Source organism: Coffea arabica, chromosome 1c (assembly GCF_036785885.1).
Source record: "Coffea arabica cultivar ET-39 chromosome 1c, Coffea Arabica ET-39 HiFi, whole genome shotgun sequence".
NCBI lineage: Eukaryota > Viridiplantae > Streptophyta > Magnoliopsida > Gentianales > Rubiaceae > Coffea > Coffea arabica.
In genome coordinates, this window is record NC_092310.1 from 2,531,057 (window position 1) to 2,546,053 (window position 14,997).

The window sequence follows — 14,997 nt, forward strand, 5'->3', positions numbered from 1 at the left end:
GTATTAAATTTTTACTTCTTCTAAAAATAGGTGCTTGCTACTTATTTGGTACATGATCATCACAGTTTAGGAGTCCATGCACCAAAGACAATCCCGGCCTCATTGACATAAAATGTTTCCCACCAAAATTCACACTTCAAACATGAAAAACCTGGATTAGCAAAGTTTTAAAAAAACTCTTGTTTGGATTGCGGTTTTCCGTCTGAAAATTACGTAGTTTTTTGTGATCACATTTCTCTATTACCTTTTTTCCTCACATACATTAGATCGCTACAGTAATTTTTCCATGAAAATTCATGAAAAATGCAATCCAAACACAACAATGTGGAGTAGTTGGCTAATTGCTTAAAACCACAAAAATATGATCTATCTTTACATCCAAGTTCTTTAACTTAACAAAAAGGATAATATCTAACTGGACTAATCTTAATCAATGGTATATGGGAATATTATACACGAGCAAGTTTAAGTGCATAACACATGTTCAAACAAGAATTTTGAATTTTGAATAAAGAGTATATAACATTCATCCGCACTTGTTAGTGTATAAAAATTTGTACATTGGTAGTTTAGGTAAAGTTTACTTTTTGTTTGGAATAAAATTCATACTTTTGATTAGGAGAGTAAAGAGACGAGTTAATTATATGAATTTAGAGTTTCCAATTGCGTTTTGATATAATTGCAATTAATGAAAACCTATACATGGAATGAGAATTGAATAAACTGCATTCAGGACTTAAACCTATGGATTTAAATTTTAATATGTTCAAACGTGTTTGATAACTTAAAAAACATTTGAATTAATTAAGTGACACTGAATTTCCTAAACAAAAGTTACTCTGAAAAAATAAGTGATAAACTATTCACTTATTACTTAATGTGATATGTACTCAAATATATTTAGTACTTAACAATTTAGTAGTTTAATGGATTCAGACTTTAGATTTTAGATGTCAAATTTCAATTTTATCAAACATACTCTTAATATATTACATAACAAAAATACGAGAATGATTTTGCAAATTAGATTAATTTTTTGCTCAACACAAATTATATATCAACATCTATAAAATGAAATCAGAAAAAGGCTCTCCAAGCTAGCTTTCATGTGTTCGTGACTGTTAACAAAAGCAAAAGGCAATCGATTTGCCAAAGATGAAAAGCGAATATTCTAACAAATGATATGCCAAGAAAAATAAAAATTGTAACATAAAAAAAAGATTAATTTTTTCTACATTGTCATTGTATATATTGACGGATCTAAATACTTGTCACGTTAGTTCAATTTAAATTTAAACACCAAACTTTTTATGTATGCTATACATATAGACTCGCAAATATATATACTAATAGTGCACGAAAAAATTTATCCAAAAAAGAAATCTTACCATTCCAAAACAAAGAACGGCCTTTTTATGCTATATATATTTTTAATTTTTTTTCTTTTTTTGGTTTAGTAAATGTCATGCAAATTTGATGGAGATGATAGAGTGATCTATCAATTCTATCTCCGAAATTTATTATTAGATTACTGGACAGTTTGATTAAGATTGGAAGTTGGATTCAATAATGTAATAATTTTAATTTGTAAATGTTAGAAATGAACTTATTTCATTTTAAAAGTAAAAGATTAAAAGAATATTTTTTTACAAAATATGAATGATGAAACAGGTGATTTTCACTTTACTTTCACTTTACTAGAGGTAATCTCATATATCCTTAATACACGCGTCATTAATCCAAAATTGGATTGAAGTATTGGAGAGTGGAGACTCTTTGTAGAGGAGCCAACTCCCACTTGGAGGGAAGGGGTACTTTTCCCGCCAAATAAAGTAGGATGCATAGCAGTTGTTGTACAGGTGGCAGCCTAATATAGAGAAGGCTTCCAGGGCTCAAGAAATGTGCTTAAGATCGGAGATTACGGAGTTCCGATCGAATTCTTGCAGCAGACACTTCTCGAACTGCCAGAACAAGCACAGATTCACGTTTCCCTACATGATTCCAAAGAGGGCTTCAATTAATCAAATGCTTAACTGCAACACACCGAAAAATGCAGGTTCTTTTTTCTAGTTTAAGTTGCCTCTTATCTTTTAGTTTTGATAGTTATTATGCATTCATGAAATAATCGATTAGTTTGAAGCCTTCAGGTTGGGAAAGATTCCTATTCCTATTTTTAGTTTTAGTATGACAGAAGATCAGAAATTTTGACGAATTGAGGAAATCCTAGTTGATCCTGAGTTGTTTTAACAAAATTGATAAAAGCCCAGTTGGTTAATTTTCAAGAAACAGTCTCCAATAATGGCTGATATTCCAGACTGTAAGGCTCTCAAAAGAAATGCTAAGACCCCAGATGGCAATGATGAAGAAATTGATAGGTTGAGTGCCCTTCCGGATGAAATTCTCTGCCACATCCTGTCATTCCTTTACAGTACAGAAGATGCAGCACTGACCTCAGTCCTATCCACCAGATGGAGAAACCTTTTTGTTCAACTTCCTGATGTTTATCTCAGCATCAATACAGCTAGGCCTTTTATGGGCGAAGATGCTGATCCGGATCTTATGTTCCCTGATTTTCTAAACTTCGGCTTTAGACTTATTCTGCGACGAAATGGAGCTCCTTTAAGGAAATTTCGTCTCTTTGTAAGACCCTGTGGTGACAATTATCGATTAGGAATTCACTCGTTGATATCCGCTGCACTTCTGTGCAAGGTCAAAGAACTTGATATTTGTCTGATGGAGGATGAAACAAGCAGATTATCACCACCGTTAATGTTCACCTGCAAAACACTAGTGAGTTTGAAACTGTGGAAGGCTGTGGATCTGATCATCCCTGACTTAGTTTCTTTACCAAACCTTAAGGTAATGCACTTGATAGGCTTCAAAATGGTAGATGAAGATTCTATTCAGAGGTTTATTGACTGCTGTCCTTTGCTTGAAGAATTGATACTGAATTTTGATCATTTAAGCAACATGGATGGAGTTCTTGATATTTCTAGTCTTTTACTTAGAAAACTCGAACTGGGATGCTTGGAAGGTGAGTTTAGTGTTGTTTTGAAGTTGACCCATCTTGAATATCTAGAATTCATGGACTACGGAAATCATAAAGTTTATCTAGATACGCCAAATGTTAAGCATTTCAAGTATACTGGTTATGCTTCTGATATCAGTTTCGTCCGGAATATGTCGTCTCTTGTTAGAGCCACGATAGGGCTAGAGTTTAATCCAGAAGAAATAACTGAAAGCAGTTTGTTGGTGCGAAGTCAGCGAGGTTTTGAGCTTATTAAGGGGTTACAAAGTGTGAAATCACTTCATTTATATGGGCAGAGTCTGCAGGTATGGTCTCACTTTTGCCTTTCACTTTGGTTTTGTCATTCCAAAGCTTTTACTTTTAGATATAGTGTAACTGAAATTTTATACTATCAAGTACAGAAGTTTAATCCCCCTCCATTTTTGACTGAAGATGGTCTATTATTGTCAACAATCATTGCCGACTTTCAGCAAATTGAAGAGTTTGGAGCTCGATACCTCTATTGATGGTGACTTTGATCATGTTCTGTTCTGGAAAGTGGTACCAAGCTTACTGGAAATTGCTCCTAACCTTGAAGTGCTCATCTTTCCTTTTGTGAGTAACTGATAAGTCAAAGTTCATATTTTCTGGTCGCTAATCTCCTGATAATGGACAAATGTTGAACCTTTGATCGTAGAATTGATAATCTTCTGCAAATGGACAGGTGTATAGGTACGAGCTATATGTAGAAGAATTTACCTGCTTTTGGCCAAAGACTATTCCAGCATCCTTCATACAACATCTCAAGGAGATAGAAATCGAACATTTCAGGGGGCAGGAAGATCAGTTCAAGCTAGTTGAGTACCTTTTGGAGAATGGAAAATCTTTAAAGAAGATGACTGTTGGTGTTGTTATAAAGCCTTGGTTGTCTTGGTCAGAAGAGTGCAACAGGATATTGTCATTCCGAAAATGTTCCAAGGATTGCCAGGTTGTATTTGTTAGGACATATGATTGGGACTGAGCATTCACGTTGTTAGCTCTAATTACTGGTCTGAGAAATTAAATTCTCTTGCTTTCATGCTTTTTTGCTTGTTTATCTTGTATTTTGTGAGGTAGGTTGCCATTTGGCTGCAAATACAATGACTTATCTAGTGGAATGGCTTACCTTGTTAAAATCTATTGAAGTATTCTTGTATTGTGATTGATATTTCTTCCTCCGGCTATTTCTTTTGGCAAAGATCAGACTAGCTATTCAAAACTGAAGGTGTATGAGCTTGCCATTGGAATCATATCGTTGGTACTATGGCTGATTCTTACCAAGTGAATGTCATTGTGGTTACACCTGTTAATATAAGAATTTGAATCTTTTGATTGTGCTATGGAGATGGGTATGGACATGGTAGTTTAGAAGGACAGTACTCTGTCATGCATACATTCAAGGATACTATCAGTTTAAAACTGAAAGAAGTTGGGGAATAATACCCTTTGATTCCCCAAAGTTATCGAGTTATTGCATATTAGACTTGTGAGTTTGTCTATGCATCCTAAGAGTGCTCTTCTGCAATTCTTTGTTTTCCATCTGCTCTTGTTTATTAGTTAAATCCAATACTAAGATTTTGGCACCCATAGGTTTTGTGTACTTTAATTAATGTTATTAGTTGCACTTGTCATTTGGAGTTCAATGAGACGAAGACTTTCTTTTTAAGCAATGGATGCTGGAACAAATCAGTTAAGTTGTGGTTCGAGTTAGACGATTGACATGCTGAGATACATGCTAAAAATTGATTCAGATAACTGATACTGCAATTGATACATTTGATACTTTAATGTTTTACATATTAATGGTTCTGTAAATATATTGTACAATCACTCTTCATGCAAATACAGCACTACTTAATCGAAGTTGGTCTCTGTGGAAGAAAATTGACACAGCACCAATCAGCCTTTTGCCTCTAGAACCTCTTCTCTCTCTGACTCCAACATTTTGCACTCATGGTACCAATAATGTTGGAGATGACCATATGAGATATTGAATATGCTGTTATAAGGCCGCGATGCCAAAGTTATTCTTGACCTCAAACGTTAAGACTGAGTTGGAATGCTGTAACATATTGAAGCCTGAAAGCAAGAAGGATATCAAGTTTGTGAAAAAAATCAAATTCAGAACCACAGCCAAAAATACAAGGAAGGCTGATATCTCTGCAAATTGCAAGGACGGATTTCAACTGGCTTATCTGCAATACCAACAAGAAGCACAGGTTTTCTTCATGTTTCTTTCCCTTCTCCTTGAATGCTGAATCATAAGCAAGGAAAGTTAATAAAAGAAAAAGAACATCTGCAAATCAGAAATGAGATATCTTCCTCAGACCTGCTTAAAAATTCAAGGTAAGACTAACTATCTTAATCACCTTTTATCATATTAAACCGGATTTTAAAGTTCAATTTTTGCTGCTGTCATTTAAATTTAGCTTCATTGCTTGCAGGCATGAAGCCGTTTAATGATTATGACAAGCTGCAATTGAGAGGCGATGTATGAGCCATATTTTTACTAGCTTGAAGAAGGCAGAGGCTGAAAATGAAGAGAAGAAATATTGAGTATTGGCCGATACTGATTCCCGTTGCTTTTTCGGTAACAGCTCAATTGTTGGACTCAGTTTGGAAGTTGGAACACTAACACTAGCATTTGTTATGTAGTCAGTTTGAGTGTATAAATTTCAGTGTTATATGGTTACTTCAGTTTTGTCAATCTGATTTCAAACTTTAATCCCTTTCCTAGGGGCGTAGATTGAAGAGATTGATGCTCAAGCCTGCTCTAAAATGGTAATATACTTTCTTTGAGTTACTTGGTTGAATTTGGCATCCAGAAATTTGCAGTGCTTTCTGTCGTAGTCAGGCTGGGTGGCTTCCACAAGTACTCCTGGAGTGTAATGATAGCAAAAGTGTTCATATCAAAGTCTAAATGCCTTATCTTCTGAATTTATTGAAATAACAGTGGTCCTAATTGAGATTAAGGTATGATCAATAATTTTTCACCAAGTCTTGGCACTCTATTTGGAGCAAACAAAGATTGGTGCTCTCTTCAAAACTTTATCATGATTCTGTCTGTACTTTTTTGGTTTTGCAATTTGTCTTTCAAGAAATTAGAAAAACTATGTGAAATATAAGGTCACTATAGCCCGGCAGAAATAGGGCTGTTAATGGAGTCGAGTCAATTCAAGCTCAACTTAGTCAATCCAAAAAAAGCCCGTTGAGCATAAGCTTTAATTGGGCCAAGAAGCACAGATTGAATCTAAATATTAGATTTGAACTAAATCTGAACGAGTTTGGACTATACTAAACTCAAACTTGATTAAAGCTACACCTATGTATAAGCAATAACAATTAGTGTCAATACTTTTTGTCATCATTTGAACTTCTAATTTTACTCTTATTAAAATTAAGTTTTACCCTAATCACCTAATCACATTTTGCCAGTAAAACTATTGATAACCACTCTAAATATTATAACTACCAAATTACTATAATCATATAAAACAAAGTTTTTCATGAAAATTTTATATAAATTTTTTGTATGTAACAAACAAAATTTATACAAAATTGATTTATTTTAAGTATTTCCTTATTGCACATACATTGGATGTGCCATTAATGCTAGTATATAATAATTTCTATAATTTATAATTATACATATTATGACATAAAATGTTAATAATTTATATATAAATTTATAGTAACTCATAATTATAAAATATATATTATATATAATTATGTATTTAATTATGAACTTAAGTCGAGCTCGATTTGAACCTAAAATTCAAATAATACTGTGAATTGAGTTTGAGCCTTTTAATTTAAGCTCGAAGCCTGAAGCCCAAAATTCAAAAATCCGTATAATTTGTGAATCGAGTCTAAACTTGCCAAAATCCGACTCAAATAGCCCAATTAATTTGGCTTAAATAGCCCAATTAACACCCCTAGGCACAAATGGGCAACATTGCACCCTTGGTTGATTGGAAGAGGAATTCTAGGGTGAGCAGGAAGGAGATGGTCTCAATCAGTGAGCAAGAAAGAGAGTGTCAATGACCGACTTAATTTGTCATCTTATCCGCATCTGGGCTAAGATAATGTGGTTGTACTCTTTATCACATTACAGATTAATCAAAATTTGGGAAAGTTAGGAAGTTTCTAAATCTGATGTTCACAACTTTTGGAAAGTGCTGGTGCTGAAAATTGGTTTGTTAATATCCTGTTCTTGAAAGGATTTGGAGACTTTAGTGTTATTCTCCTATTTCTTGAAAGGAATCGGACGCAATTCGTTTGTATTTAAATCGTTCTTGAGCCTCAGTTCTGAAAGTTACTTCCCTTCTTGTCATCCCTCGTCCATCCCACTCAGTTGAAAGTTCTCTCAACAATTCCTGAGACTCGTTACTCTGTCAAATTCGGCATTCAAGAATTATTTACAGCAAAATAGAAGCGACCCACTTGTTCAAAACGTTAGTTCTTGAGGATTGAATCAAAGAATAGCATGGAAGAAGGATCCATCGAGAGCCCAGAAAGGAGCAGTTGAAGTTCCAGCAGTTGAGGACCAAACTCAAACAAGTTATCAGAAAGAAGATCAGTATTCCTGATCAACCTGTAAAAAGTAATCATTCCTTGTGGTTTGACGGTGATTATGGTTCTTTCTTTGGACCTTCACAGTCTTCCATCGCTCCAAGATTGCTTGAAGACAACGCTTTATTAGTCGTCTTACAAAAAATCTGAAGTTGCCGTTCTTCAGAAGAATGAGAGAAACTGGGGCTTCAGGTTCTAAGCCTCTGGCTGCATCCACTGACCAAAAACCATCAACGAGCAATATTCTTGGGGCAAGAGTAAAAGCCCAGATGCTTAGAGCTATGAGGGACTATTCCTCTCTTTCGTCCGACAATACTTCTGATCAAATGGCATGTGTTTCTCCTAAGAACCCTGAGGCTCCAACTGCTCAGGTGCAACCAAAGATCATGAAAAAAATCATCACTTCCTAGTCATGCTAGGAGCAAAAAGGAGGACGGAAAACTTGCAGTTTCTGACAGGCAAAAGCAACACAGTTTGGGGACAGGAAAATCAGCTTCTACCAGTCAGCCTGCTAGCATGAGTCCTAAAGGGATCCCAGTTCCAATGCAAGATCCCAAAGAGAAGAATAAGGCAGCAATTCATCCTAGTGACAGCCTGGAAAATCATAATGGAGCAAAGAGTACAAGATTGAATCCTGCTGCAGTTTCAAAGCAAGCCTCCATAAAAAAGGGAGAATCCCCAGTAGTAAATTCTTGCTGGAAAATTCAAAAAAAGGTGCTGCCTATGCCCTCCAAAGGATCAGTGCAGTCTTCCTCCTCAACAATAAAGAAGCCTATTAATCGTGTCCAGCAGTTGAAGAAGCAACAAAAGGTGCAAATAATCAAGAATTCAAAGCCTGAAGCTAGTTCTCAACTTCGTCATCTTAAAAGGAAGAAACCTGACGACTCCGTCGATGCTAGAGCCATTAGCATTATGATCAGAAAAATGTATGGGTATGATCCAAGCAAGTACCACGACAATGAAAAGGATGATAAAGCCGTGGAGGCTACTTTTGAAGATATTCAGAGGGAGGAAAGAAGAAGTGCCAAAATTGCAAGGAAAGAGGACCAAGAAGAGCTTCTCAAGATTGTAGCTGAAGAACTCGCTTGATGAAAGAGACTGCCAAGAAACGCAAGCTTATCCACTGACCTTTCAGTCTTTACTAGAGTAACATGTATAGTACGGCTCAATAATTGTAATTTTCATGAAGAATACTTTACTAATTTTTTAAACCACGGTAAATTTAATAGAGCAATATTTATTTGGGTAAATTATTTAAAACCCCCCTATGGTTTCGTCTATTGCCACATGACCTCCCTAACGTTTCAAAATATTCACTTTACCCCTTATAATTAAATAACCCATGTAATGTCATTAATTAAAATACCAGTAGTGCCCTTACTTAAATGTTAACTCAATTGATGGCTTAACTATATTGTATAAAAATATAGGAGGATTAAGTGCATAAATGCAAAAATCACAAGGGATAAAATGTATATGTATACAAACCATAAGATAGTTATATGAAAATAAAAATTTTATCACACACACTTTTAGGGCGAGTTTGGTATAAACGCCATAACTGGTTATGCATTCCATCTATTCTTTACTTTACATAAAACCATAGAGAGGCTAAGTGGCTATTTTCAAACTATAGGGGGGTCATTTAGCATTATGAAAAATCAAAGCGGGTTATAAGTAATTTACCCTATTTATTTTGCCTGGCAATTTTTTTTTCTTACATTGGTTTTGGATTTTTCTTGAGAACTAGATATATGATCTTGCAAGTATGCCTTAAAAAAAGAATTTTGGTAAGGTGTATGAAACCGTTAATTAAGATTCCAAAATTTATGCTACAGTTTGTGGTTACTTGATTTTCAAATAAATCTTATCTACAATACATGAATTGATTGCACAACTAAAGTCTTTGATTCATCTTTCTAATATACGAATTTAGGAGCATAAAATCTGTACAGTTACATGTTGAAAGATGATCATGCTAAAGCTGGGAATTTATTGTCCGACCCCCCCAAAGATTTGGATTTGTTATATGTTAAACCTTTCGAGTTTCGCTTTGTTGTTTAGCAAGGTGTAGTCCTTCAGTTTGTTTTTCAAGTTAATGCAGTCTTTTCTCCAAAGCATACTTCTTTTTACATGTAAGTTACTTCTATTTTCGTTACACCAACAAATTAACCAAAACAAAGTACAGATGGCCAAAAAAAAAGAAGAAGATGTTATTGCCAACTGCCAAGCACAAAACTCAGTGACTAGAGCACAAGGATTAATGTTAAAAGGTAAAAGGTGACATGGTACAAGGTGCAAATTTGACATTTTGGTCACATTTCCTATTGGCCGCACCCATTTTGGTCCTTCAACTCTTCATTTTTGCATGATTTTCACACACAATTAATAAGTGACTAATTTGTAACACATTTTTTTTGTGATAATTTTTATCGATATCCCAAGTTATTTGTTAGACAAACACTAAACTGTAACCATGAATATGAAAACTCCTAATCAATTTCCTTGTATATTGAATCTTGATGTGTTTTCCTGCTTGATATGTTTTGTACATCATAATTCTTAATTTCGTTGTTGTCCTTTTCTTCCCAAAGTACAATGGGCACCATAGTTAGTAGTTAGTACATCCTTTTTTTCTTAACCGTTACCACTAGATCTACTTGCACGCTTGCCCAAACCTTACCATTCTTTTCATTTTGTCAATTTTGTCTTCGTTTGGGATCAACTTTTTGCTAAATTTTGACATATTCCTCCTACTAATTCTCTTTAAACGTACGAGTAGAAAGAAGCAAGACAAAATAGTACGGAATAATAGCATAGAGGGAAAAAAATTTTTTTAAAAAGGATGCCATATATGTGAATATTGTTGTCTATGGACAGGAAAATCATATGAAATTGCACATATCACTAAGAATTGTTCAGGACCAAACCATTAGACGTACTAAGGTAGAAACCATCTTCTTTCACCACCTAAGAACATGTTTTATGACAAAACTCAGCACGCAAACGTTCATGCCAAATAGTAAATGACTTGTTCTTTCCAGCCCAACAAAAATGGCGAAAAAAATAATGTAGTGAACCAAAAGTTTTCACGAAATGTCCATTCTATTTCTTCATTCATAGTTGGGGTATGATATCCAAGATCATCACCTTTAGATTGACAATGAACAGTTAATAGATTGGTGTTGTGGAAGAGAATTGCTAATATGAACATGAAGATTGGGAAATAGGGAATACGGGGGGGCAAAATACAATGTTAGAATTACCAAGGTCAAAAGACTATTCATCATAGTTTGTTTCATCCTAAATGATATGTGACTGTATCAGTTGAATATTCCAAACATATATATAGTGATTCCAGTGAACAAATGTGTGTTATTTGGGCTGCTCGAAAACATATCCAGTGTATTGATGATAAATCATAATGACATTTTAAAAAGAGATTTACAGACTGTGCATGCATCAACAACTTGGGAAATTTTTTAAAGCAAACGGCAATAAAGTTTTGGATAGCTAAGACGGTAGAAAACTCTATGTTGAAGCCTTCTATTTGAATTAATTACGTTGCTCAATCAACAATGGTGCGCTATCATGGCATCTAATTAATGGATCCTAAGCCAAATTCTATAATTATGCTATCTAATTGCAGTATAAATCTAAAGTTTCTAGCTACTTACCATCTATAAAGCCAACTTGTAGATTTACTTGTCTTATGATTGTCTTGAAATATGAGAGTGCTTACCACTTACTTTTTTTTGGCATATGTTTCCTTTTCTTCTGTCCAATTTTAATTCGAGATAAACTCTCGACAAGGTTTAGGATAAATCCCCCTAAAATTTTGATCATTTAGGAGGTATTTGAATTTGTAAATTGCAAATTATTGTAATGTTTAAAATGTAATTTGATAATTTGTGAACAATTAGAGTGATTTTAATGGATTTCAGATATTTCATCAAATTTCTCAAGCCAAACGAAATTGGATTTGTACTAAAATTTGCTGATTGGAACAAGGAGATGGCTATAAATCATTGGCTGCTTTCGACTTTTACTGCTCTGGCTTTGTTCAGACCAACACAAAGACAGCATTGGTGCTGCCATTTCGAATGTCTCTACCGAAAATGGTACACAATATCAATTACCGCTATATATTTGGAAGGTAATGAGAATTCAAATGATCGCGAAATCAACAGAGGTTGTTGTTAAAAATGCTTAATTACCATCTACGAACAAGACTCTTTGTTCTCATGACCTTGTTTCTGTCTCTCTATTTATTTATTTATTTTTTAGCTCTTATTTCCTGCTCCTTCCTTTCTGAAATATATTTTGTATTATATAGTAGGTTTAGAAATTGATTTTAGTGAACCTAGTGGGTTAGAATCCTTTCCATTGGATTTCTCTCTATTGTTCTCTCCATTTATTTATATTTAAAATTTTATGATTCTATAAATTCATCCAATTGTGTCATTACTTTGCTTTTGATCTCTAGACCAAGATATGATAAAATGATGTTCTTTTGCAAATATTTTGACACAGAACAAAATTTGTAACAAAATTGTAACAAACGATACAAAATTGTAACAAAATTTGTAATGATTAATCAATGGGCAAAACTTAGTCAATTTCAATGAAGTTTATGTGTAACAATTTGGTACATGAACTTAATTTTTCAGTTCAATTAAGCTCCTCTTTGGCGGCACCACAGCTTAAAACATGGTTGTCAAAATCGCGATTCGGATCGTGTATAAAATCGAAAATTGCCTTAATATGCATAGAATCGTGTAGGATCATATATAGAATCGTACGATCCTACGATCCCATTGCGATCCTTCGAATTTTTGAAAATTTTATAAATGTGGAGCTAAATTTTGAAACAAAACGAAAACATTTTGACCCAATTTGTAAATTGTAACTTATCAAAAAATTAGATCCTTTAATTATAATTTTGCAATAATTTTTGTCTAAAAGACAAAAGATACAACAAAAGAGGATTCGGGAACAAATGAATGAAACAAGCAGAGACAGAGTCACAATGGACAAAGAGAGAGAAAGCTTCTTTGGTTTTTTTTCAATCTCCATTCCAAACTTTTTCCCTATCTAGATTCTAATAAAATTTCACAAAATTTTGTCAATCCCGAATACCCGTAACTCCTAATTTGATTGTTTCTTTTAATTATGTCTATCAGCTGTCTATGTGTACTAAATGCTTTTACTGTCAAGTGTTCTTTTCATTTTGGGGTTCCGTTGCTCTATTTCTTGTCAAACTATAGGTAAAAAATACTATATGTTTATAAATAATTTAATTATTTGATATTTTTTAAATTGTATAAACTGTATATGAATTTCAAATTAATTAATTTAGTTAATTTGAGAGTTTTTGGTAGAATCTTACGATCCGATCCTGTGAAACTAAAATCTATCCTACGTAGGATTTCGATTTTGCAAATCTAGGCTTAAAAGCGATTTGGCTCTTAATTTAATAATTAAAGAGGCGTTTTGAAAATTTTGGTCACTCTCCTTCTTCCACCATCAAAGGTACTCTCCTCCATCAACCATCAAACTCCGCTATCCACCATTCACATCCTCCTCCTTCCCCCACCCTTCTCCTCCTTCTCCTCCTCCCCTACCCTTTTCATCAACATCCCACTCGTACTTCTCTCTTCCATCTCTTTTCCTCACCACCCCCTGCTTCTCCCTATCCCTAGGGAGTTTTGATCAAGGAGATAGCACATAATTAAGAAACCAATTCAGCAATTTCATGAGCTAATGATAACAGGACCATGGCAAATGTCAAATTAATATAATGGAACCTCATTTTCTCTTTCCAAGGTGTACCGGAATCGTCATGGTTTCTTAAAAAATCGTATACTTCCTTTGCATGAGTCATTATACTAAAAGACCGAAATTTTGAGCAAATGTGCAATCCTTTCTACACTAATCTCTTGACCAGTACCATCATTGACTTAAATAAATGATGGAAGATAGCTTATAAAATATAACACTATAATAACTTTGGGAAACAGATTCTTTTAAAGCCGGTCACATTATGCTAGTGATGATCACCTTCGCAGCAAGAAAATGACGACATTGATTGGATGCTGGAGTTTTCTTCTTATTGCAAATTCTTTCTTGCGATGATGAGACAGTCAAGAAAGACTTAGAGAGGGCTTATTCGGATTGTTTGTAGGACCAAATCTCCTTTGGGGGAAGAGGAGGTCGGAGTGACGGGGAAATGAAGGGGAAGGAGTAGTGGGAGAGGAATGCTGGTGAAAGGGATAAGGGGGAGAAAAGGAGGAATAGGAGCTAGAAGTGGGAAGAGAAGGGTGGGGCAGAAGAAGTAGGTGGGTAGCGAGATGGAGTTTGGTGATGGAGTGAAGAGAGTTAAGGAGAAGCGGAAAGGGTAATGGCAGGTAAGGCTGTCTAGGGAGGTGGAATGGTGGCTGGGTTGACCGAGGAAGAGAGTGGCGGAGGAGAAGAGAGGGGATGAGGTAGAGAAAGGAGTAGGAAGTTAATTAAAATTTTAAAAATACCCCAAAAAGGTTTTACATTTTTAAAATACTCCAAAAACTATTTTTTTGGTTTACTTGGTTTTATTACAATACACATATAAAATTCTAAAATAACCCTATTTAGTTGTTAAATTAAGCACCAAATCATTTTTAAATGGTGGCGCTGTTGCAAAGGGCCTTAATTGGACACAAAAATTAAGTTTATGTATCAAATTGGACAAAAATAAAAATGAGGGACTATATCGGGTACAGTAAAAATGTTTAGGGATGAAGTTGACCAATTTTCCAAACTAATATAAGTAATAAAATATATGTATTATGAAAGGTATTGATTCCTAAAAATAATTTTAAATTAATTTTATTGGAGTAAAATGCAGAGAGATCTCTCCAATGCAACAGAAAGGAACCCAATTCCAAGCCTAGCTATTCAATTTTTCTTTTTATAATTATTCTACTCAGATTAATAAATATTAATCTTGTTGGTAAAAATTTTATAGGACTTGAAAAAAAATGTGTGGTGGCTACAATATGGAGATGAGAAGGCTATAGTTGGTTACTGGTATGCCTCCATATTTACATACCTGGCTGACAGTGCTTCAATGATCGGATGGGGAGGAGGGGTGGCAAATACTATCATAAATGGACAACACACTGTAACTCAAATGGGCAGTGGCTATTTTCCTATCGAACAGTTTGCAAGTTTTATCAGAGGTATGTTAAGTTCATGAATAAAGGATTATATCTCACATTGATTCGAAAGATGGAAAAAGAGCAGTTAATATATAAATAAGGATTCAAGATTTAACCGTTTAAGTTTTTTGGTCAAACTTGGATTCCTGACTTATATATTAGGCTCTTTGATGGGCTTTCTTG

General features: G+C 34.4%; 1 protein-coding gene across 1 annotated transcript; it reads left to right on the forward strand.

The window, feature by feature from the left end:
* The first annotated feature begins 1,772 nt into the window (after positions 1–1,772).
* LOC113708471 (F-box protein At4g22280) lies at positions 1,773–4,212 on the forward strand. Its single transcript, XM_027234248.2, has 3 exons — positions 1,773–3,333; positions 3,461–3,622; positions 3,732–4,212. The coding sequence occupies exons 1-3, from the start codon at positions 2,299–2,301 to the stop codon at positions 4,026–4,028; spliced, it is 1,494 nt and encodes a 497-aa protein (XP_027090049.2). The 5' UTR covers positions 1,773–2,298; the 3' UTR covers positions 4,029–4,212.
* The last annotated feature ends 10,785 nt before the right edge of the window (positions 4,213–14,997 follow it).

What these genes read in the sequence shown, in the direction of transcription:
- LOC113708471 (XM_027234248.2), top strand. Translation starts at nt 2,299, where the DNA reads ATGGCTGATATTCCAGACTGTAAGGCTCTCAAAAGAAATGCTAAGACC. An exon ending in TATATGGGCAGAGTCTGCAG is followed by an intron (nt 3,334 to 3,460) that starts GTATGGTCTCAC and finishes TTTTGACTGAAG; the next exon opens with ATGGTCTATTATTGTCAACA. An exon ending in AAGTGCTCATCTTTCCTTTT is followed by an intron (nt 3,623 to 3,731) that starts GTGAGTAACTGA and finishes GCAAATGGACAG; the next exon opens with GTGTATAGGTACGAGCTATA.